At 38.7% G+C, this 26,013-nt stretch overlaps 2 protein-coding genes across 8 annotated transcripts in view; one reads left to right on the top strand and one right to left on the bottom strand.

Annotated features, from left to right (window-relative positions):
- On the bottom strand, positions 1–25,478 carry UBLCP1 (ubiquitin like domain containing CTD phosphatase 1). 7 transcript variants are annotated; one of them, XM_087887536.1, is made up of 11 exons: positions 24,949–25,478; positions 17,006–17,185; positions 14,440–14,531; positions 12,759–12,844; positions 12,567–12,682; positions 9,474–9,572; positions 8,457–8,494; positions 6,180–6,278; positions 5,447–5,563; positions 1,791–1,918; positions 1–904 (listed from the first exon to the last, which is right to left on the bottom strand). In XM_087887536.1, the coding sequence occupies exons 2-11, from the start codon at positions 17,157–17,159 to the stop codon at positions 877–879; spliced, it is 957 nt and encodes a 318-aa protein (XP_087743662.1). In that variant the 5' UTR covers positions 17,160–17,185; positions 24,949–25,478; the 3' UTR covers positions 1–876. The 7 variants fall into 7 exon arrangements, with proteins under 7 accessions (XP_087743662.1, XP_034257289.1, XP_034257294.1 ...); XM_034401398.3 differs by lacking the exon at positions 24,949–25,478 and adding an exon at positions 18,416–18,546; XM_034401403.3 differs by lacking the exon at positions 24,949–25,478 and adding an exon at positions 17,845–18,452.
- RNF145 (ring finger protein 145) overlaps positions 25,457–26,013 on the top strand; it is an 85,603-nt gene continuing 85,046 nt past the window's right edge. Inside the window, exon 1 of the mRNA XM_034401385.3 lies at positions 25,457–25,865. The gene's annotated coding sequence lies outside the window, so the exon portion shown is untranslated. The remainder of the gene's footprint in view (positions 25,866–26,013) is intronic.

Genomic DNA, 26,013 nt, shown 5'->3' with positions numbered 1-26,013 from the left:
TTTTAAGAAATGCATTTATTATCATTTTTCATATTAGCATGCCTGTTCTACTTTCTTCAGAACTATTTTGTTATCTTAATTTGAAACAGGCAACCTGCTTTTGAGCATAAGAATAGCACAGTGAGGGACTATCGGTCAATATTTATCATACTTCCACAGTGTGGGCTAAAGCAGCACAAATTATGTGATGCTTTAGAACAATTGTTGCTGAATGTTGTCACTGACAGCACTTGTATCCTGAAGAAGATTAATTTAGAACAGAACAACAAATGTTCATCTTTTAAGAAGTTAATCCTGGTTCTCTTCAGGTTTAAATCCTTTCTCTTATTTGAAACATTTTGTATAAAGGATCTTGTCATTGAGATCTGCGCATGAAGGTATATTTCCCTCTTGATAGTGCTTTCCTGCACAAAAGGAACACTTAACAAACCATTACATAATCAGACAATTTATAATTCATAAACTTAAATACCATAACATGAAATGTACTTGTTTCTCAAACTGAGAATACAAAAAAACTGGCTCCATGGTCAAGATCAGAATTTGGAAATTGATTTACAGTACTGATAGACTGAATAATTATTTTCTATCCCCCACCCCATGAAAAACAATACAATCTTCAAACTTTTGGCAATACTACAATAGCAGTAAGAAGGAGATTGTTCTACATAGTCTCAGAGATAAGGTTATCTCCGAGTTTACTTTTCCTTTATTTTGTCAGCACTGATCTTCACGAAAGAGACCAGTACAAACCAAAAGGCCAGGTGTAAGAGTCACTCAAGTGGATTAAGTCAGTGTCCAGCACTACTTTATTCTAGCTTATACAGGATCAAAGATCTCTATCTTCTGTTTGGTTTCAGCATCACAAAATTAAAATTACTGTCCTTGTTTCTTTGAGAGGTACCTGAAAGAAATCAAAACATTGTGTATTTATAACATGAAATATAATTCCCCATTAACATGATGCACATAATCAGAAACACTGGGCACTTCAAACAGATACAACTGCTACTGAGCTGATTGATATTCTGGAAACATATATATTGGATTAATGTATGTATTCATTTCAGATTGGGTACCATGTAGCCTTCAGAACCATAATGGGAAGGGAAATAGCACATCACTTTGGATAATGTTCCTTCACAGTTTTAGTAAAGGGCTTGGTATGGCTTTTCACTTGAGTCAACTACACTTCAATCTCATGTACTGCCAAGTCATGTACAGAATTCTGAGAGATCCCATTTCCTCAACCAAAGCCAACAAAGAACAGAACAGATACCAGATTCCACCAAGGTCACTGAAGACAGTCTGCTGATTGGCAGATTGGCAATGGCAGCTTCATTTCAACCCTCCAGTTATGATATTGGCCCTATTTAGACACTCAAAAGTGTATCTGTAGAGAGCTTACAAGGCAATGTGTGATGAACACATTTTTCCCAAATCTCTTGGCACTGAGAAGGAAGATCTGAAGAGGTGCTGTAAATATGGTCTATTGCACTGAGGAGCCAAATTCTAGGAAGGACTGAAATTAAGTTCAACTCAGCATACCTACAACTTCCCTTCAAATTGTTCCATTCAACCAGGGAAAGAAAAAGATGTGGATCTGGTTGCAGAACATGTGATTGTCTTTTTTTCATTTCCCTAAACATTTGAATGTGAATTCTAAAAAACAAACACAAGTGCACTTTACTTCATGGCCAAAGATGCAACTCTTCTCTAACAATTTTAAGGCAATACACATCTCAGGACCAATCCTAATTCACTTATATATCAAATTACATAATCTTTACCTTTCCCAGTGTTTGTGGTTCAACTCCAAAAAGTCATCTAATTTTGCTATTTCCTTGAGATACTGAGTAAGTTTTAAAAGCTCTTTATCTTTATCTCTGTTTAAATGTGCCTTCATGAAGGGTTTTATCTGTTGACCAAAAAATAAAATGGGGGTTAATTACATAAAGAGTATACTAACATGGTGGATGGTCTATTTTGCAGCCTAATCTCGTAGATCAGCTTTAGCTGATCAGTGGCACAGTTTAAATTCAGCCAATCTCCAACCTCCCACCTCAGATCATAATGATCTCTTACGCTCTCACCACGATCAACAAATCCTGAGCATCCTGTGCAAAGGACCTTGGATATGCTCCTGTGTACTAGTCATATCCATGCAGCAACTCAAAGATCCAGGCAGATTCATAATATATTTTTTTTACTAATACTGTACACGCACTTAAATTAGCCATGAGGCAGCATATTGCAACTTGAGAGCAAGAATAATTTCCTTTTGCATGGGACTTTGATTGAACCTTTCTAACAAAAACTGTTCTTGCCATAAAAAGGTTTTGCCACTAGGTTTTGCATGTGAGAGTACAGAAGCCTGGCATTCTACATTTGAGAATTTGCATCAGCTAGATACGTTGAACAACACCCGTTATATTCAAACCAGCTAAACTAGTGTAAATAATTGCCTCTATGTATTGGACAGAAAATACAATTGCATGTCAGATAAAGGAACACAAAAACAGTACTGCATGGACTATTGTTCAAATGTAATCACTTACTGCAAGCTCATTCCAGAAATAAACTTCCTTTTAACTTTACCAGCTTTCCATTTTGCATCATTCTCACAGAGAACATTGGCTACTCTGACTTGTTGCTTAGAGAGCAAGACTGCCCTCCAGTGTACAGTCATCAGATTGTAGCAGAGCTATAATACACTATTTTCCTTCCAATCAAATATATGCAAGCCCCCACGAGAGAATGAAGTTTTTGGTGCTCTCTGAGCTTGGTTGTTTGTTGTAGATATTTGGTTACATGATTAGGTTAACTTCACCAGTGCTAGTGAGTGTGAGGTTTCCCCCTTCTGAATGAATCTCAGAGAGTACCAAAGACTCCATAGCTCAACTGTGAGCTATGTATATTCTCTTCTATTATAATGATGAAAATAGCCTTATGACAACTTGTCTCAATTTAAATGTTATTATGATGGGAGTCATATGAACTTTGGGAGGGGGTGTTGTTTCAAAAGGCAGGCATTGGAACAGAGAAGATGACACAAGATGATGCCATTTAATTGATGAGATCAAGAGCACACCCATTCTACTTGACCGTATTGGATGGGAACATTAACAATTGGAGATTGGAAATCCTTCAGCTATCCTGGCCCTATGTTATGAGAACCCTGAAGTACCTTGAATTCACCTGGAAGCTGACTGGTAACCAGTATAGTCTGCAAAGCAGTGGGGTCACATGAGCATAATGTGAGAAACCCAACACTGCCTGCGCTGCCACATTCTGGACTAGCCGTAGCTTCTGGATAATCCTCAGGGGCAGCTTGAGATGGGACAGAATTGTGTATTCAAAGTACTTGCTCTACCAAATTAAATAAATACAGGTTTGGCTTCTCCATGAACCTAACAGTCTGTGACTTAGGAGGAGGAAAAAGTACACCATGTAAATTTAATTGCAAAGAACAAAAATTAACTGGAACAGGAACTATTATTACCTTTGTTGCAATAGTTTCAACCAGGTTCCATGTCCTTCTAAGAGGATTATAAAACTTATCCCAGCCACTTGTCATGTTTATTAAGCCTTGATGACAATAAATTAATGCTCTATGGAACAGCTAATTAAAATTTGCTGTATCTAGTAAAACATCTGGTCTTAATTCCTCCTACAGCAACATTCCCATAAGCAGTCACCCACAATTTGTCTTGCTGTCAATAAAATCTGAACACTGCTTGTTTTTTCCCCCAGAAGGAAACACTTTTATTATTCTGTCAGTGTTGCGCTCTATCAAGTTTCCCTCCATACGATCACTGATTTTAAGGTTATATCCATTCATTGGCTATATTTTCCCAAAACTAGAGAGATTAGGAAGGCAATACTAGCTTGCATCGTGACAGCCAAGTAAAACATCTTCCTAAAGTCCTGTCAAATTTGAGGATGGGAAGAAACAAATCTGCAATTTTACCAGTCATTTCAGAACATGTATGCCACACACTTTTATTCTGCTCAGAACAAATTTATCCCCAATTAAATAACCCTTCTGACAGGAATATTTTAACACCAGCAGGTACAAACTTCTACCAGTTACTAGCAAAATAACAGTAATGCTGTTACAAAATGCTGCTGTTGAATTATTCAATTATATCAAACAATTGCCATTACATATATATTTTACATAAATCAGAAAATAGTTGTTGTACAGCAGCTAAAGCTGCAGTACTATATACTATATTATTTATTTACTTGTTTCAACTCCTTAATTCCTATCAACTAACAAAAAGTGTTATGTAAGCCTTTCAGCTCCCCATTTTTTATTGTGCACATAATATACCAAATTAATATTCTGGACAAGTTTGTGGGAAGATTTGAAATGCTTTACGCATTCTGAATCAGGAAAAGGCAACCCACAGCCACCAAAAAAGTAGCAGCTTTTGGAAAAATTGTGTGATTTTTCTTGTTATTTGTATTAAATAGGTTTAACATACCTAACATAGTGTTTTGTTAAAATCCCACATGCCTTCCTCCAAACTAGCTACTGCCCATCAGGGGTACCTGCCATATTTTCCATAGCTGGAAAAAAAAGAGCACTTTAAAAAATTGCATCAGTGCTAGCACCAAAACGGTTTTTACCACATTCTGTACCCAAAAGTTAATAGTAAAGTACAATGTGGCCTTACTCAGAAGTAGTTGCACAAATTCTAAAAGAACTTGGTGAAATTATTGTAAGTAGAAAGACAGTGTGATGTCAGTGGGTGAGGTGCTGGAATAGGATCACGGAGATCTAGTTCACTTAAGTCTTTCTTTCCGATATCAGATTGGATATACCCGTGACGGTGAACCTATGGCACACATGCCAGAGGTGCCACACAGCGTCCTCTCTGTGGGCATGCGAGCCATCGCCCCAACTCAGCTCTGCTGTGCATGTGCGCTTGCCTCCTGCCCCCAGCTGGTCTTCAGGTCTGTGCTGCACATGCATGGCGGGTGGGGCGCATGCAGGGGGCCGTGCAAGCATGCGTGGGTTTGCATGCGTGGGGCGGGACGCATGTGTGCGCCATGCAGGCATGAATGAGGGTCAAGGTGCATGCAGGGAATCCATGAATCCATACGGGAAGCGCATGCAGGGGATGCGTGCATATTGCATTTTGGGGGGGGTGCGCGCATGCGCTTTGGGCACTTGGTCCGGAAAAGGTTAGCCATCACTGGGAATACTTAGCCACTAAGGCTCAGAACAGAACCCATGTCCCCATACTGTTGTTTTAACATAATAGAGGGATTTATGTAGATAGTGGCATAAAAAAAAAGGAAACAACCCTCCTAGTAGCAACAATGCTGGCAGGATTGAAGACTGGTTCCAATGAAAGCATCAAAACTGTTCAAATATAAATCTACCCGAGTTTACCTTTTTTAGTCAGCTGATATTTTTTTCTAAATAAAAAATTACCTTTAGTCCATTCTGTGGGTTCATCAGAAAATTTCGACCAATGTCATCAAACATAATAGTATTTTTCTTGTTGTAAAACTCTGAAAATTTGCCCCATATAACTCCTAGAGGTTTCACCTATAGAAGCAAAGTTAGAAGAAAATCAAGTTAAAATTCCTGAGTTAAACAATTTTAGGAACCTTAAGTCTGCAATTGTCTACTCACTATCTCGGAATACATATCACTGAATTTAATAGAATTTATTCCAAAGTAATCTTTAAAATGAAATATGTGATGATAAGATCTCCAACTCTGTAATTCATCACAGCATTAATTTGGGAAATTTGAGAATTAACTGCAGCTTGTCTCACTTTTTAAAGTTGTTCAAGCATCTCCCTCCCTTTCTACAAGATATATACTGCAATCCAGATGCCTCAAGCAGACAAAACAAATTGCACAGTCCTTAAAAGTGTACATTTGTATTGAATACTTCAATCATCTAAAATGATTGCTCCTTAAATTATTTTACTGTGGAGTTCCCACTTTGGAGATACCAATAACTGAACTATATACTCTAATCCCTGAGGATTGCATACAATAATCTTTTAGACATAGTGCTGATGGAAAAGGTTTGACTGGGAGTCATTGGGTGCTTAATCCACATTTTATAAAATAAATAAATAAGACTACCTAAATAAACAGACTTCTAAAAATTGAGAAAATATCCCCTCTATAGAAAAGTAATTGCTCATACATCAATTAAGCCTCGCCTTGGGGTGTGCACAGTTATCATGGCAGCACTATCCAACATGAAGGTTATCTTGTAGTTTGCATTGGTGCTTACTCCCAGCTCCTGAAATGCAAAAAGAACAATGATTGAAATTTTGTGCACTAACTTCCTCTCTGCTGTAATTCAGAAACCAGAAACAATTTGCCTAACAAATAAGAGAGATAAAAAAAATACTAGCTAAAACATGTTAAAATAAATGTCCACTCCTCTCTTGAGAGAGACTGTGAAGGGTTAGGGTTGGAAGGCAGGCAGGCCTTGTTTGCTTGTTTGTTTATAAAAATGTATAGGCTGCCCAATTTGTACCTACAAATTGTGGCATTGCAGTCAATGAAAGGAACAGAATTGGCTGCTTTACTAAGTTATTATAGTCAATAGAAGACACTCTTCATTTTATTTTTATTTCTCAGGTTATTTACAGGCACATTTTGAAAAGATCGGAAATATAAAAAGATTACTTTACAAAAGGCCATTCTAATGTTCAAAGAAAAAGGTGCTTTAACAATTTCTTTTTTTTTAAATCAACATGTTTGAGCAGCTTGACATTTTTTGTGTGTAACAAACTATTTACAAGAGACAGTGCTCTTTCCATACATCAGAACAGCTTCATTTTTGCACCTAGTTGGAATGACTACTATTGTCAAGTCAGAGACCATGTTTTGATGGGAAATGCTTGAAAATGTGCTTGGCTTCAGGAATGGGATGCCAAAACACCTAGCAGTCCTTTGGGCTTGGTTATATACTGTATATTGTATATAAAAGTGCTACCCATGTTTATATAGAAGTGCTCAGTGCATTCAAAAGCTAAGAATGTTCAATGATGTCATGTAAAAGCACAAATCTTATGAACAAGTTTATTAAGTATTACACAAAGTTATGGTAGTTTTAAAGTAAGATAAACTGCTTAATGGTAGCTTTTGATTCGTCTGCAACTACTATTATCACCTAAACTAATTGTCATATTTAAGAATTGCCCATCTCTTTCACAGAGAAACTCTATAGTGGACTGATCTCATTTAAGTAAAATACCTTCTTTCATTCCTGATTATACATTCACAAACTGTTAATTGTTAAAGATTAAAAATAGGACACATTTTCTATCATGGCTATATGCAGATATCCCAATTTGTGAAAGCAATTAAGATATTTCAAATAAAACAACATTCTCCTATTTTTATTGGCAGTGTCTAAAGCTGGCCATACATCCTGTTTCCAGAACTTCCAATGCACCAACCATAGCCATTGACTGTGGTCTGCAAATACAGCTGCATTATTCCTGTAGTTCCAAACAGGCTGCAGGAATAGAAATAGGTTTAGGCTTTTTACATATAGTCTGTGAGGAGCTGAGTAAGTGACAAGCTAGAGTGATTTTGCATGGCTTTGTCTGAATTAGGACCTCTGGAAAATTATGTCGTGGATTACATGAAGTCCTGCCAAATACATTATTTAATATGGTGAGAAGCCAGCTGGGCTGAAAAATGGGCACAGCAAAGAAAAGGACATTCTTGTTATTTTCCCCATTCTTCAGATGTATATATGGGAATGTTTCTCTGGGAACTATGTCTACAGGTTAGGTTTGAGGGATCTATTGGGAAATATCTGCTCCAGAAGGGAAAAATGTAGGATGATTTCAGGAACTGGTGGTGAGTAGTTATTAGATTCCTATAGATTTAACTCAAGACTCTGCTACTATTTTGGCATTTAACTATAGGCCAACATATGAGAGTACATTGGCTGTTAATCTTTACTAGGAAATATATGAGAAATAACAATCCCATGAATTCTCCTACGAAAAGTTCTCCAATGATCTGGATTCAGAATTCAACTCCTCAGAAGGAAGGTCCTTTTTATTCAGAAAATAATCTGACTGAATTGAGGTCCTGTGGTTAAAAAGAGGGTTAATTTTTGTCAATTTCTTTGCTCCTCTACACCTCACAAGACCACCTTCCAAATAGTTCAAACAACAAGGATATTTCTAAGGCATAAATGGAGAATTGGTGAAAAATGAACTCCTTGTCTATTTATTTGCAGGAACTTCCCATCTGTAGAATTAAAATACATTATTTGTGGAAATGTAAGGATCTAAGCCAATGGATTTACTTACGTCAGTTTATCAACACCAGAATTTGGTATTCTAATTTAAAGTAAATTTAGAATTTTGTGAATAGATCATTTTAAAAACCACACAAATTCTAAACAATCTAAATAGAACATTATAAAGAGAAAGGCATATGGAATACTTACTTTCATTTTGGCTTCAATCCATTTCATATTAGTCGCAGCTGAAGTAGAAAAAGAAATTATAAAATGAAAAGTTGTTCTGTTTTTAAAATAAGGGTAATTATTTTGATATTTTTAAATTTAGCTTTCACTCTCTTATTATTAAGAAATCACCCTACCTATTCAAGCCAAATGGGTTTGCCCACCAGTTATTAAGAAGAAGCTGTGCATCCCTGCAGCTAGTTTTACTTATTTGATGATTCTGGATATTTCTAAGAAAGCTTTCCTCAACCTGGTACTACTCAGATGTATTGGAAGAGGCATCAAAACTCCTAGCTAGAAGCCAATTGATTGTCGATAGAGATAGAAAACATATAATACCACCATAAATGAATAAATGAACATATCAATAAATATAGAAACAATCCAAAGGGTATATGTAAAGTATAGACTTATTCTATTGTCCATTCACTTTAATAACATTCACTTTAATATAAATCAGGAGGAAGCATTAAGACATAATTTTATAAAATATGAAGACCAAGAGAATAATAGATAAATGACACAATAACTAGTGCTGAGAGTGATGCCTCATGGTCTAGATTCAAAGAACCATCTAAAAACTGCACATCTTTTTAAAAAATTGGATTCACACCCCGTCACCTCTTTCTCGCTCTTCGACCAGAGCAACTACGCTACTTGGAGATCAAGGAAAGCTTTCAAAGCAGTTTGTAATAAGGAATGATAAGGCACAGGGAATCTGCCAATTATGAATAATGTATCATTCCCAATGTCTTGGGCAAAGTGCAGTATTTCTGGTTTACTTTCCAAAGGAATTTCTAATCCCCCTCCCCAAGCTGTATTTTTTGTCAACATAGTTTGTCCAACTGCCCAAAATTAAGCAGGATTAAATGTAACAGAAAGACTGAACACCAAAAAAAGATGGAAACATAAGTTTCAATATGTATCATCAGACTCATGCATTGCAAATAAAAATGGCAAGTAATAAAATCATTTCTGTTTGTAAAGTAAATGACTTACACCAAATCACAATATCATAATCTTCATAAGCAGAGGTCAGAAACTCATGAAGGTAGGGCCTCATCAACTCAATTCCTGTTTCTGCACATGACCTGTGATCTGAAAAGAAAGTTGTCTGATTCATTTGACTCCGTTCAAATTTTCTTTGAACATCATCCCTGTAGATTGACATTCTGACCTAAGCTAGTTGCAGTTTTTTTTAAAAAAAGCCTAAAATACTACAAATCAGAGCTTTGCAGAGAAGGGAAAGGAGGAAAAATTCCAATCTCTTACCTCCATACCAGCTGATAGGTAGAATTTAAATTTATCTGAAAGGTATACTGCTCGAAATATTGCATCAAAATGCGGAACTATATGCATAGCAACCATCAGTTCCATGCTATGCCATCAAACCTGGAGTGCTCTCACTGTGACCAAGGTTTCCCATGTTGACTACTTAAAGCCACATTACATGCAGTTTCCTCACTATGAGCTAAAGCTGGACAGCTTGGAGTAAAAGCACCAAAAAAGTCTTCCAAGATGGGCAGTTTTAGTGAATCCTATAAACAATTTTACAGTGTGTCTTGGAGGTTTTCTGGAACACAGTGTGGACAGAGCTGTCAGACTCTCGGCTTGCAGGCTGGATGTGTCACACGGTGGCCACGCCCGATTTAGCAAAAGGGAAAAAAGTCCCGATATGACACATCACATCGCCATGACTACACACCTGGTCTAGACAATCCCTACAGTAATTGCCAATGCCGAACAGCCTTGGTTCCATTTCAGCTAGTTTGGGGGAGATTGGAGTCTTCTTCTGCAGTACCAGACCTGAAGTAGTTTAAGGCAAAACACTGCCTCCTCACTTCAATACAAAGAATCACTATTCCACAGAGTGAAACTAAATTACTTTATACCAGCCTAATAATGATTTTTAAAAATATATGATAACTGGAGTGAGATTACTGCAAGCTTAAAAGTGGAAAAGTACTACAATGGAGTAATAGTTGGTGAACATATTGGAACTAGTCTGGCAGTTAATGCATCAAACTAGAAACCAGGAGACTGAGTTCCAGCCCTAATTTAGGCATAAAAGCCATCTGGGTGACTTTGGGCCAGTTGCGCTCGCTCTCAACCTAACTCACCTCTCAGGATTGTTGTTGTAGGGATAATAGAAGAAGGAAGGAATATTAGGTATCTTCACCACTTTGAGTTATTTATAAAAATAATAAAGGTGGAATAAAAAAAAAATCTTTAAAAAATCCTTACAGAGATGGCTAAATTAACTTTTTTGCTTAGAGAGAAAACATTACATTTATGGCTGTCTGGAAACCCCTAGAAACGTATTGCATAAAATGAAAAAGTGGTTTGGGTGATTAGGAAAAAAATCCTGGAAAATAGAAAAGAAAGAGCATTTAAGAGATTATTTTGTAATTTTGCTTATATTTGCTGCAAAGGAACTTTCTATTTTGTTTTTGTACTTCCTACATTTTTTCTTTCTCTTACTTTTCATTTCGTTTTTAATTAGAAGTAAAACTTTTAATTAAAAAAATAAGATAACTACCCTGTGGATGTGACACACCCAAGTTGCTAAATCAGATTTCAATGTTGATCCCCAGTTTATTGCCTGGGGATTTTTGATCACCAGTTTTTCACCTTTTTTTACATATACTATCGTCAGCATAGATTCTTGTTAGTTTAGGTTCTATCTCTGTTGCATCTAAAACAGGGAGCTAAACTTTGATTACCTGGAATCACGATCTGTACACATTGTTTCAACTGATCTATTGATTTCTGATTTTTGTTTACATCTGAATTTAAATATTACTTAATTAAAGCTATCTCACAGAGATTTATAATGCTTACTGTGATATGATATATGAAATTACTGTTATCAGTGTTTTCCCCCTGCGTTATAAAGAGTAAGCATACATTTAAAAAGCATGACTGCAACCAATTGACTGCCTGCTTGCTTTTATGTTCAGCATTTTATCTTTAAAGTCTTGACTCATATGTTTACCAAAGAACTAACCATATGTATACAATTAGCTTTAGAGAACATATTTTACAGCTGTGGATTAAGTGCCATTGGATTAGCAGGTAACAGGAGATTTATTTATTTATTTATTGGTTCGATTTATATGCCGCCCTTTTCCGGAGACTCAGGGCAGCTTACAATGCGTTAAGCAATAGCCTTCATACTTTTGTATATACCTGCTTAATAGGGCTTTCGGGCCCTCCCGAAGCAGTGTTCTTTTTTATACAAAGTCAGCTTATTGCTCCCACAATCCGGGTCCTCATTTTACCTACCTCGAAAGGATGGAAGGCTGAGTCAACCTTGAGCCTGGTGAGATTTGAACTTGCAGTAATTGCAGGCAGCTGGTGTTACTTAACAGTGCTTTAGTCTGCTGCGCCACCAAGGCTCTTAACAGATGAAATATTTACATAATCAATTTGACTTATTGAAATTATTTCACTTAAATATGTTTATATTCCCCTCACTGGTGGTTTTTCAAAAGATGCCTAAAACGTTTGTTTCATGTTGCTTGCTATCTTATGGTTTTATGTTGTCACCATGATCTGCTTGCTACTATTCAAACGATCACTATTTGAAATATAGTAATTATTATTGTAAACCAGGGGTGTCAAATTCAAGGCACAGGGGCCGGATCCGGCCCGTGGGATGCTTAGATCTGGTCCATGGGGCCGCCCTGGAAACAGTGAAGGACTGGCCTGAAGTGCCTCTGCCAGTGAAAACTGAGCTCGGGAGGGCCGCAGGCAGCCCTGGCAAGCTGTTTTTGTGGGAAGAGGGATGCAGGAGGCCATCGCAATCAAAAATGGAGCTCGGGAGCCCGTTTTCGCTGGCAGAGAACTTGGGCCTCCACAGGTGCCCCTGACATGAGTGACGTTGAGCTGGTCATGCCCACCCCGGCCATGCCCACCCAGCCCCCCAAGGTCAAACACAACCCTGATGCATCCCTCAATGAAATTGAATTTGACACCCCTATTGTAAACCATACTGTAAGAGTTATAAAGTAGACAGTAAAAGTAATAAACAATCAAGATATACAACATTAAACAGCGAGTAATAGTTTCAACCTAAGGTTAATGACTTACCAAACAATGTGTAGTCAACATCAAGGACCAACAATTTCTTCCCTTCTCTTGGAGGATTCAGTATTTCTATTTTGTACTCCTTAACTCTGCGGGAGATTTTCAGCAGATTCTCCTCCCTAAACACAAACAATATAAGCATCATATAGCTGTAGTTTTTTTAGCTAGTCATTCACTTATTACTCCGTGACTCACCGATTTTCTACTTCAACAACTTCCTCTTCAATATCAAAATCATTGACTACATCTTCATTATCAGGAGGTGGCCCGAGGACATCTTCCTATAATGAAGGTAATTTTTTAAACAAATTAGCACAGAAATAGTCATGTGTTTGCCTAATTTGGTGGATTACCCAAAAAAGAAAAAAGAAATAAAGAAGCAGCCACACAGCCACGGAGCCTTGGCTTACTATGAAATGATTTGTCTGCTGCAGCATAGCATCCCTTCACTCTTACTTGATTGTTCCTGCAAATAAATCAGCTGCAGTCTTTTTAGCATTTAAAAATCCTGGGATTTATAAGCAAAGAATAAACTCAGATTACCATTCAAACATCTGGAACTCACACAGAACTTGGATCTTGGTCCATGTGGGAAGAAAAGGGGAAATCCAGTCTACACATTTAATATTAAAGGCTCCAATTTTTTTAAATCTTTCCCACTTCAATCAATGGGAGAAAAAGTTCAGCCCAACTCAAGTGTTGTACTAAATTTCTTTCTACAAGTATCATGGAGCTGTAGAAGTGCTTGGTGGCAATATTTCCCCTCTCCCTATCTTGTGACATGTTACATATCTCAATCCTCTCTCTTTTGCTCTCCTATTTCAAGAGTGCTAGTGGGACAGGAGGAATGGGAATGTTTGTTCAGAAACCAAGAAAGGAAACAAATCCTGAATCTCTTTTTTTCAAGTAGGAACATTCTCACAGGCCTTGAAAAAGAGAATAGGATTTGTCCAATGGCCTTCACGACAGGATCTTAAGAATCAAAGGACTGCAACCCAGACCAATGATTTCTTTTTTTTTTTTAGTTTATCAAATAACGTTTATTTAATTCAAGTTCTTAAAACTACTTTTTCTGTTGCTGCATAAAACAACCTAATGTTACATATCTGATAAAAATATCCAACGGCTTAGAAAAGAAAAAAGAAGGCAGGGAAAGCAAAGCATGAAGAGCAGTCCCCAAAACTTCAGGACTCTATTTACAAAGCCTTGTTGCACAGAGATTAAAAAGGGAAGTATAATCAGTGAATGGTGTAGAGCCCCTATAGCCAGGACTGGCCCATTACGCTTGTTCATGCTAGGGCAATGGGAAGAGATGAAAGCCTGGGAACTCCCAAGAGGATAAGTGAAGGTGCTAGCCCAAGATGGCTAGATCTGTAACCACCTGGAGAAATCGGCTGCAGGGTACAATGGAATGTCACAGGAATAGCCGACTCTTTGGCTTTTTTGAGTGCTGCGCTTGGAGGGGGAAAACTACAGATCAATGATTTCTTGATAGCTATTCATACTATAGGAATTAACAGAGTAAACATGGTTGAATGAATTGATAGACACTCACAGGAAATCAGCAGCTGCCATTTAATTAAAGGCTACTGCCAACAACAAAAAGAACATGGATATAAATAAAATGGAAAGCAAATGTTACTGCATTCCATAAATTCACATGTTATATAGGAATCCTGCATTTAGAATAATAAATTTGGTCCATTAATATGTATTGTGCAAAGGCAAATACTTACACAAAGGACCACACTGAAAGTTTTCACAAAAGCAGGCTCTTTACATCATTTTAACATGATTTTGATGGTTACATTTTAGTGAGTTTTATAGCCATTAGCAAGTGGTATCTGTGCTTTAATAGAACAAGAAGATATTTTACCAAACTTTCCTCACGAGTCCCCATCATCATGATTTTAGTATTTGGTTTCAATTTTAATGATCCAAGCTTCACGTCATTTTCTGCTGGCTTGCCTGCAATATAAACAGATTAGACTTCTTAAGTAACAGTGTGCAATTTCCTCTTCTTGCTTATTCTGCATGACATTTTTGAATGTCACTGACACATTAAGGTCAATGAAGCAAAACATCCCTTTAACCACATAAAACAAATCAATGTTGACAAAATTCTTTCTATATAACTTTTTTTAATGATTGAAAGATGCTCAGAGTTACCCTGAGGTAAGATGTCATGTTTGTTTGTTTGTTTGTTTTTCATGCATGCATGCATACAGTTCGGGTCTCACTAGGCTCAAAGTTGATTCAGACTTCCATCTTTCCGAGGTCAGTAAAATGAGGACCCAGATTGTTGGAGGCAATATGCTAAGTCTGTATACCACTTAGAGTGGGCTATAAAGCACTGTGAAGCGGTATATAAGTCTAAGTGCTATTGCTATTTACTTTCCTGCTATGCATGCTGGAAAGGCTTCAATAAATCAGAATTCTCTTGGCTGCTTCTCTAACACAGCTTGGTATTTATTTTGTTTCATTCAGACAAATATTTCTCTTTCTTTTCAAATAAAAACAGCTGGTCTGAAGAACTGCTGGGGCTTACATCCTGAGCAATTTCATTTGTTTTTCCTAGGTTGCTGAAATCCCTGTTAACTTGCACTTTACTCCTTTGTGTAATGATATTAAAACTACTGCAATCACAACCAATACAAACATTGTAGAAAATTAAGAAACAAGCTGTACATTACTGGAAGCAAAATATTTTTTTCAGCTTTTCCTGTTAATGCAGGTAACTAAATAACCTAGAAATTATGTGTTTATAATTTTCAACTCCAATCCTGACTGTTACAGCTAAATTTGTAAGCGTTGGTTGTTTTACACATTCTGGTTTGTTTGGATGTTAAAAGCAATTTATTCATTCAACTGGAATGACTGCCCAATTCACAAACATAAACGTGGTGTGGAGGTAAATTAGCTAGGATGACTAGCCATGTCCCAACAGTGACTTAGCAGTTTGCTGACTCTGATCTGCCATGCTTGGAGACACTAGCTCAACTTGTGTCTCATTTGTACTGTGCGCTCAAGGATGGCCCTGTCCCATCTATCGCATTTCCAAATCCTATTAGGATTCCAAGTATAAATAATACTCTGAAAAGAGTATTTGAGTTGTTGTATAGTGATTAAGTGTTTGACAAGAATCACGGAAACCCAGGTTCAAATTTAACCATGAAAACTCGACTAACGATGACCTAGTCAATATCTCTCAGTCCAATCTGCTTCACAGGATTGGGGAAAATACATTAAGGAAAATATGCTACCGTTTCCCCCAAAATAAAACATCCCGATAATAAGCCCAATCGGGCTTTTGAGCACATGGCAGTAAGGCCAAGCGCTTATTTCAGGGTTCAAAAAAATATAGGACAGGGTCTTATTTTTGGGGAAACACGGTATGTACACTGCCTTAAGTTCATGAAGTAAAAAAGGGATGTCACTCTAAGAAACAAATATATAAATAAATCATTTTAATCCATTCAGCCAATACACTATTGGAAAATCCCAAAGGGGAATGAACCAAGATCTTTATAAACAAGTATGCCTAAAGCTATAGTCTTTCTCTTTAATTTGTTGGATAGATACATTGTTGTTTCTAACCCTTTAACATGCTACAACTGTATTCCATTTTTTTCCCCATAAATGACTATGCCTTCATTAGAAAGGAAGCTCCCTTGAAAAGAAATGGAGATATATATGTATCACATACACATGTATATCACATACACAAACACACACAGCACATATAAAAAATTAGCTGAACAGCTATCTATGTATTAATACATCACCAGAATATTCTGTTAAAGAGGATGGACTATTGTTGATTGCACAAGCATTAGTCTGCTTCTTGTACAGGGTATGAGGGATAAACCTTAGACTAGGGCAGTGATGGCTAACCTTTTTGCCATCATGTGCCAAAAGTGGGGGGACCATGGGGGGTTGCACGCATGTGCCCAGACCCATAATGCAATACCCCCGCATGCCCCGCCCCCACACATGACCCCCCACGCTCTCCCCACACATGTGCGTGCAACCTCCCACGCTCCCATTTTGGCACTGGGGCACACTGCTCCCCCTGTGCTCCCCCTGTGCTCCCCCAACCACGCATGCACGTGAGACCCCCTCCCGCCCAGCGCATGTGTGCGAGATCCCCGTGCATGCATATGCATCTCCCGGATGCGCCCCACCCCCGCACCAGAGACTGAAAAAATCAGCTGGCTGGCAGGAGGCGCACGCGCATGGCAGTGGAGCTGAGCCGGGCGATGGCTCGCGTGCCCACAGAGGCTCCACATGCCACCTGTGGGATGCGTGCCATAGGTTCGCCATCACGGGACTAGGGTTTATGTTATATTATTTTTTAAGAAGTGCTTTAACATTTAGTCATTTAAACAACCAGCACTATCACAGCTACCTCACTTAATGAAGAAAGTCAAGGAGAAGATTACCTTTTACTTTAAGTCCCAGAAGTTTTTGGCGTTCTGGTAGCACTCCTGTAAGTCCTTTGAGTGATTGCTTGAGATCCAACACTGTGTCCTCTTCTGACAAGGTAGTTATTAAAAATTCTTGCCCACCCCATTTAATAATGAGAGATACGGCCATATTTCTAACATACGTTTAAAACAATCCTATGAAAAAACAGAATAAATAAATAAATAAATAAATAAACAGAAAAATGGTCAGACAATCCCAGATATCTAACCTTTTTTAAATATAATAGGACAAACAATCCAGATACTTAATCTTGAGTGTCATCCTCAACACACTTAATGGGATTTACTTCTCAATATATACGTATCTGATTGCGCTCCAGGACATTAGTTTTGCAACATCTTACAGACTTCTATATTCTCTTTTACACAATAGTGTTTTAATAACTTTAATAAAGCAGACTCCTAGGAAAGTATGTGTAATAGAGAGGTATTTAGAAATCAGAGGGCAAAAAGTGACAGAGAAAGTAACATCATAACCACATCGCTTGTATACAGATCAACAGATCAGCAAAACATGCAATGCGTTCAAATCTCTAAAAAAAGAGAACTTTTAAAAGAGATTTGAATGCACTGCATGTTGATATATATGCATTATATTTCCCGCCCCCCCCCCACACACACATCAGCAACATACAGAAAATCTACTCTCTGTTTAACAATCCCTTAACCAACGATAATATATCTGGCAGACAGACCAGACACCCCTTGCCTAAATAACCCCTGGAATCTGATTCAAGCAAATGAAGACTCAAACCATTTATAAGAGGGAACCCTACTCGAAGCAAAGCACCTACTTTTTATCGGTTTCAAACTCCCAATGCAATACAATGTGGCACAGGAGAGAATTTTCTCCATGGAACCCTATTGTCCCTTCAGCAAATTACCACTGTTTGAGCTGCTTACTACAACGTGGTGGTTTTGCAGAAAGCGGCTTCTCTTGTGCAGGGGACAGCAGCGGGAGGAAAGGTAGTAGCAAAATTCTCTTTTAAACCTAACCCGCGCTAGGGCTTTCGTCCCATTTTCTTTGCAAGCGGAAAGCGCACCCCGCGGCGTAGAAGTTTACGAGACAGATCCCGTCAGACCGAGCCAGGCTGGCACGTTAAACTCAGCCAGAAACCGAACTACAGCGACTGTCTCTCTCTCTCTCTCTCTCTCTCCCCAAAGGCTATCTGGGAGCTTCGGAAGCCCCTCGGGAGCAAATCCACCTGCATGCAGATCGCGAGCATGTAGGATGGAGATCCTCCGGCGCGCTGCCTGCCCTTTCCTGAATCGGAGGGGGGATCCCTTCCCTTCAGGAATGGCTTATTAGCCGAGGCAGCCCCATCGGGCACCCAAAGAAAGGACAAGAACCGCCGGCGACCCTACCTCACTTCTAAGAGACCGCCCCGATAACCAGACCCCCGGCAGCCAGGGCCCTCACGAACCGGAAGCAGTTTCCGAAGCATTAGGCTGCAAACGGCCGGGTCGCGGAAGCGCAAGAGACAAGAAAAGAAGAGGGGGCCGTCGGAGGCTGGCACGTGGGACTTCCGAGTTTCGGTTTTCAGAACTTTCTCCCCCCCACCCCGCCTCCCTTTCAAGAAGCGAGCGCTGCTCAGAGAAGTTTAGGGAAGAAGAAGCCTCTCGGTGAAGACGAAGAAAAAAGAGGGCAGCTTTCAGATTTCATTTTGTGTGAAGCGGGTTTTGTGTTTATTGTATGGATTTTATTTATTTTAACATAAATTAAATAAATAAATGCATATTAAAATGCATTTTAATATGCAGTATAAAATACATTATTATACTGGAGTTATCACTTACACACACACAGAGAAACCAAGGTGTAAATTTAATTATGAACAAAAGGGTACGTAGGTTCGTATGAATTGCTGTCACTTAAATTATCCGAGGTGGTATGAAAGTTGGTGGAGGTGATTTGCATACAACACTCCAAAGAATAGGGGTAATACAAGAATGTCTTTATATGAGAAGGTCGAGAATGCCTTGTATTTTCCTGGGTTTCTTGGGGAGGAAATTTGGTTTGGTTTTCTTTGAGATTTGGGATTACACTAAACCTATTTTAGGTTTGGAGAAAAGCGCTTCCCATCTACAATGGCAGGAAAATCATGATATAAAAGAGATTTTTTGTCAGGTGATTAATATTTGGTGCTTTTCCAAATCTTTACATATGAAAGTTTGCTCCATAAGAACAGATATGAAACTGCTTTTTGACCAGTATTTGTAAGATTAATTGCTGCGTTCTGGATTGGGAAGAGATTCTAAATAATCTTCAAAACAACTTTATAGTTCCTGACAGGAGTGAGGAATGAAAGATTGTTACCTTAGAGAATATTCAGCTAGTATACCATATCTACTTGGAAAATACAATGAACACTTTGTTTATCTACAGCAAGATCAACAGATTTTTCAGCCTGTCCTTGTTTGGTACTGGACTTTTGCTCCAAGAGAGAGATTCCTGGTTATGTACAATTCCTAAATTCAAAAGTATAACCTTCAATCTATACCAATTTATACAACAATGCATAATCTTAAACCTAGTACTGAAAGTACGAGGAAACAAAGGTTTCGTGTTGGCTCCTTGTATGCAGTCACCTGCATGAATAGGGATATCTTAAAACATTTTATGAATTAAAAACTGTATATAGGGCAAGCCATACATTCTGTGTAGGAGTAATTATGAATGAAGTCTTGTCCCTGAATATGCCAGTTGTGAAAGGTGTGGAGGCATTGGCATGATCAAAGACTCATCAAAATGGCAATAGCAGGTTGTACCATCATGACACTACATCCACTCCTTTAATCTATTGTGATGGCACCATGCTGCTTTTGTCACTTCCCACCTCCAATTATTTTTCAATATGAATCAAGCAAATACAGGTTTTTTCAAAGCATGAAATATTAAATTTCAGAGTAACAAGTTTCTTTTTTGCTTTGGCAATGAATGAGGCAATAATGAAGCTTTCAAGTCCTTGTTTTTGAAATGTTAACCAAAGATGTCATGAATAAGTAAACTAGCAAAGAGATTGCTAGGATTCCTAAATATTTTTTGCTAACAAATTGGTTGATACTTTTTTGCAGGGTTTCATTTCTAACAAAATTAAAGGCTGTCTTTTAATTGGTCAGATAGCTCGGTACAGTATGGTGCTTGTAGCAAGTTGAAAGCATGCATTCTGGAGTTTAAGATGACAAAACAAAAAGTTGCAAATTTATTTGCAATATTGGTATATTTGTCTGCATTTGTTTCCCATATTTTATGCTGAAGCCTGGACCCTATTAGTTACTTTGAGAATAAATAGTAGAAATGTTATATGCCTTCAGGGTGGAATTACTCTGTGGGTGGTTGGCCCATAAAGAATGTAACTTGGCTAAAATCACCCAGCTGGCTTTCCTGACTAAGGTAAGAGTAGTTTCACTGCTCCTAGTTCAGCTCCTTAACCATTAGGCCACACTGGCTCTCTCCTAAATACTATAAAAATCTTATATAAATAAGCACATATTTATTTTGTGGATGATATCTCCTTAGGAACACAGGTACAGGCAATTTTGTTGGTGAATTCCTGTTCAGAAGTGCCATAGAACCATAGAAAACTGATGGCAGAAAAAGACTAGTGGTCCTCAAGGCTGCACTTTGAGATATTTTTTTAAAATTTATATATTTTTTTATTTTTCATCTTTTAATCTTTGACAGATGATGGACAGGTGTTTTATCCCAAGCATGTTTAAACTGGAAGATGGTCTCTTTCTATGAAGTAATGCTTTCTAACATTACTTTTGAACTTCCCTCCTGTCAGTTTGACATTATGCCTTCATGTTTTTGATTTTTGCTTAATACTGAAAATGCTATCTTCCAGAGCCTTATTTATATCTTTAATATATTTAAAGGTTTCAATAAAGTCACCCCTTTCCCTTGTGTCCTCCAGGCTGTACTTATTCAGTTCATCCAATGTCTCATGATACGTTTTATCCCTCAGAGCTTGCACCATTTTTGTTGTCCATCACTTGCTCAAACTTATATCTTTTTTAAAGTGAGGTCTCCAGAACTGGACACAGTATTTCAAATGGGGTCTGACTAAATCCTATACATTGTAAGTGGAATTTGGACCTCCTTTTCCCTGCTGGTGATCCCCTCTAGTGATGCATCCCAAAATTTTTAGGAATCTTTAGGACTTCCACATACCACATCTGAAAACCAACTCCCACTATGTTCAATTGTGTCTACTGGTTCGCTACTTGAAACAAGGTTTCTTTCTAAATTTGAAAGAATTTAGAAGCTTAGTGCAAAAATCTAACATTTTTCAAATTTCTCTCTGCTAGAGAAGAATTTTACTCAAAAAAGCCAATGAAGCAGAAAGCTTTTGTTCTAAGAGATTTTAACTGCAGCATCTGAAATGTGCAATTAGTGAAACTGTGAAAGGTTCCCATGGAGATCATGACTTTATAGCCATTGAATTAGCCCAGTCAGTGGAATAATTTAAATTAATCCTTCAGACTGCAGCTTCTGTGTCTAAATGAACATTTAATACCATTTTGAAGACCTCAAGGCAGAATGTTCATTTGACTACCCCCCCCAACTTCACTGTATCCTATGCTGCTTTTTTTTTGGTTAGTGGCCAAGGAATCTGAGGGGAAATTAATGCTACTAAATTGAATTTAAATCCATCTAATCATTTCAAATGCTGACTCATATGATATTTCAGATGGAGTTCCTTCACAGTAGGATGCGTGCCAATAAATCCCATTTCCTTGTATCTGATAAGTCAAATTTAGTTCTTAATGACTATATATCCATGCATTCACCACAATGCAGGAATTCTGCCTCCTGGGAATTGTTTTAAACCTATAGCCTTTGGATCACCTATAGCCTTCTATCCTCCAAGTACTAAGGGATCACTGAAGATACTGCCACTTACTCACATATACATCCTTAAAAATGACTTGAAATGCCTAGGCAATTGATTCCATGAAGCAACAATTTCTTATTCTTCCTGAAATAATTCTGAAGAGAGAGTATAACTTGCTGCTACCTTAAGGCCATGCGCTTTGCTTTGTCCCATGAAGATTTTTCTCTACGGTGCTCAAAATCTCCCTGAAACAAATCATCTTTTGACTGATTATTAATCAAAATTGTATAATTACCCCTCTCACCAAAAGTAACCCTGAGCAGGACTCAACAATCAGATAAAAACAAAAATATAAAATACAAAAATCCATATTAATATCATAAAAGTGAGAAAAAATATAAGAGGAAAATAGCTCCCTCAACAATGGAATAATCTGAGCAAGTCTCTGGTTGCCTGGGAGACCCAGGCCTGACAATATAGCCAAGTCTTGAGGGCCTTCTGGAATATCAAAAGGGATGGAGCTAATCTAATTTCAGGGAGGAAAATGTTCCATAAGATGGATGCCATGACAGAGAAGGCATGTCTCTTGGGACTCGCCAAGTGAGTCTCTCCCAGTCTCTCACCAATGCCATCTCTCCCAGATCTTATTGGGCAGGAAGATATAGTTTGGGAGAGGCACTCCCTCAGATACCTCAGTCCTATGCTAGGAAGGGCTTTAAAGGTTAAAACCAGCACCTTGAATCAGGGAACAAATTGGCAACCAATGCAGATCACATTGAAGATGACAGCTATATTTCAGCCATTGATATCAGACTTCAATATTATCTTCCAGATCTCAGAAAAACTGTTTAAACATTTAAAGAAATTTTCCTGCATCCTGCAAATTTATTTTCACATCTCAACAGAGCTTTTGTTTCTGAAAGAAGTGTCTTTTTCTCTAAGAAACAAAAGCTCCCAACTTTTTCAAGTTGACTTGGAATGTTGAAAAATACATTTTTTATTCAGTAAAGCTTTGTAAATTATAATTGCAGATTTTGGAGCAACAAATGACTCTTTGAAATGCTTGACGTGTTTTTTTTAAAAAAACATCTGCCTGGTTGTCTCATTGGAAGATTTATGTACTTCTGAGTCATAATGCTTTCCAGAAAGAAATTCTATCCAAGTTATCTGTGGTTGGAAAAATATGAACTGTCCTTGCAAAAAAACAAGAAAAAGATATTTGTAATAACAAAGCTGTGCAAATGCTATGTCAAAAAGGGCATGGGAAATTCTCTTCCCCCCATATTCAGATACTATATATCAATATCCAAAGATAGTTTAGTTAGTGGTTAAGGCATTGGACCAATGTACCAGGAATGGGAAACCAACTAGTTCTATTCCTGCCATAGGTATGGAAGTCATCTGAGTGACTTTACCCCAGGCACACTCAGCTCTAGGAAGAAGTAGACAAGAGCAAACAATTTCCAAATATGTTGCTTAGAAAACTATGTGAACTTTTCCCATGCAACAGGAGAAGACTGACTTAAAAGCACTAAAATCCCTCTCTTTTCAGGTAATTCTACACAATTAGAATTGTGTGTTGCTAAAACTATTAAGGTTTATCTGATGAGATACTTACCAGTAATTAGTGTTAAGTGGGTTCATTATTCCACAGGTAAGTGCTCATCCTGGAACAAAATGCTTGATACTATCTGATGTAAACAACTTTATTAGAAACATCCTACAAACCTGCCAGATTATTAATAATAATTAATCTTAACAGAGCAATAGCATTTTTTTTAGGCTTACACCAAAAGATATAAAGCTTCTTGGATGAGAAACAAAAATGTCTTCAAGGAAAAACAAAGTCCAGCTGTCTTTTGAAAAAACACTTTTAGTACAATCATAACATGGATGACTGAGAATCTCCATAAACATTTAGGCATATATACTACCTCATAGCACTTTACAGCACTCTCTGGGTAGTTTACAATGTAAGCATTATTTGCATATTGCCCCCAACAATCTGGTTCCTCATTTTACCGACCTCAGAAGGATGGAAGGCTGAGTCAACCTTGAGCCCCATGAGGATTGAACTCCAGGTTGTGGGAAGAGTATAATATATAATTTCAGATGTTCAAAAATGAATCACAATGACAGCTGTGATTTGTACCTAAAGCAAAGAAAGAGAACTAAATAAAAATAAATTCCAAAATCATATTCTCAAATACAGTCATTAAAAAAAACCCTGAGATCTGAAAACTTTTTGCTGGGACAACCAAAAGGCTATGTTTATAACTCTTATCCTTCTGAAATTGCAACATTTAACAAACTTTCTTGAACAGATCTTCAGGCCATATTTCGATTCATAGTTGGAAGGGACTGAAATCAATTGGTCAATAAATCTCTAATGACAATCCAAATTTTCATCTGTGTCAAGTCAGGTGTGCTTCTTGAGATCTGAAAACATTTTTTTGCTATTCACATGCAAGATAACTTAAATCAGAGCAAGTTATGTGGAATGATACATAGCTTAATGTTATGTTCTTTGCAAATCTCATCATACAGTAGTTACCATAGAGAGAGTGGATTGCATTAAAACAGAAAGCACAGATTTGTAATGTAGCACTATAATTTTTATCATACTGAATGTCATGGAAGATAATTATGTGTACTAGAATGTGACATAAGTTTTGTCACTTGCCTTGCCTTCCCCTCCCCTCCCCAGCAAATACACCCATGTCTATGAAGACACCCAGGTTGCCCAGACTATGAGTAGGCATGATGGAAGATTCCTTTCTCTTCAGGAACATTTTACTCCCATTTATGTTCACTTCCAAATAAACATTAACAGTATTGAGGCTTGGTTGGTGTAGAAGAAAACCCCTGAGGATACCATGGATAGCCAATAAACCAAACAAACGGATAAGGCAACAAATCAACCCAGAGTTCCCACTTAAGCATAAATGACCAGACTCAATTGTTCATACTTTGGATATGGGAGGCAAAAAATTAGATTTTTAAATGCTGGGGAAAGCGGTAGAAAAGATAAGAGGACAAGCAGCGGCAAGGTGGATGGACCTGATAGCAGCAGCAGCAGCGATGGGTCCACGGTTGGAACACACGAAGACCAAGTCTGGGATAGATCGTCCTCCTGGAGAAAATCTATGTGGTCGCCAAGAGTCATTCCATCCGATGGCACCCAACCTCATTACATTCAAAGTCACTTAAATGGAGCAAGCTCTCGTAAAGCCACCCGGGCTTGGTTCCGAGATCGCGCTTCTTCCACGCGCACTTATACCATCCTCCATCCTTACTCGAGCGACGGCACCATTAAATAGCGCGCTTACTTCTTTAGCAAAAGAAAGCTGGAAGGTGAAGCTCTCGGAAAGGCCGGCGGGGATCAGAGAGTCATGCCTGCCCACGTAAAGATGAGATTACCGGATTTGCAGCTCCGAACGGCTTTGGCGGGAACATGGCTGCCCGGGGCAACCTAGGGGACTGAAAGCAGAGCCGCAAACGCCGCGTTCCCCAGGAGAGGGCGGCCCTCTTCCACTCGCCGCCCGCCACGGCGCAGCCAGCCACTTTGTCTCGATGCCCCCGGAGCGCATGCGCTCTTCGCCGCAAGGGTAGGGGGGCGGAGGAGGCTGCCTTGATCCTGGCGGTTTGTTGGCGGAGCTGGAATCGCGCAACGCAGGAGCTCGCGTGGGCCCCGGGCGCCCGTGAATGGGGAAGGAGAGCTCGCTTGGAGTCGGCTTTGTGGCCCTCAGCGGGTAGACAAACCGCGGCGGCAGCGGCGATGCTGCCCTGGAGGCGCGATCGGTTGCAGCCACGCCAGCGCAGGCCAGGCATGGTGCCGTAGCGGCTGTTGGAGGAACTGCGCCGAGGCGGAGGAGGAAGGAAGGAAGGAAGGAAGACGGGAGCCGACGGGCAAAGCAACCAAGGACCCCCCCCCCTTCTCCAGCCCCGGCTGGGGTGAAGATCAGTCGCACGGCCAGGTGAGAGATCCGCACGAGGCAACCGAGCCGATCCTTTTTTGGAGCCGCGTCCCCCTCGCCTCTCTCGCGGGTGATTCTTTCCTACGACCCGCTGCCTCTCTCTCTCTTTCCTTCTTCTGTACCCTTCCCTGCTTTTTGCTCCATCTCG

The sequence above is a fragment of the Pantherophis guttatus genome, chromosome 2 (assembly GCF_059756535.1).
Source record: "Pantherophis guttatus breed Tessera chromosome 2, ASM5975653v1, whole genome shotgun sequence".
NCBI classification, from domain to species: domain Eukaryota; kingdom Metazoa; phylum Chordata; class Lepidosauria; order Squamata; family Colubridae; genus Pantherophis; species Pantherophis guttatus.
This window is presented reverse-complemented; position numbering and strand designations above follow the sequence as displayed.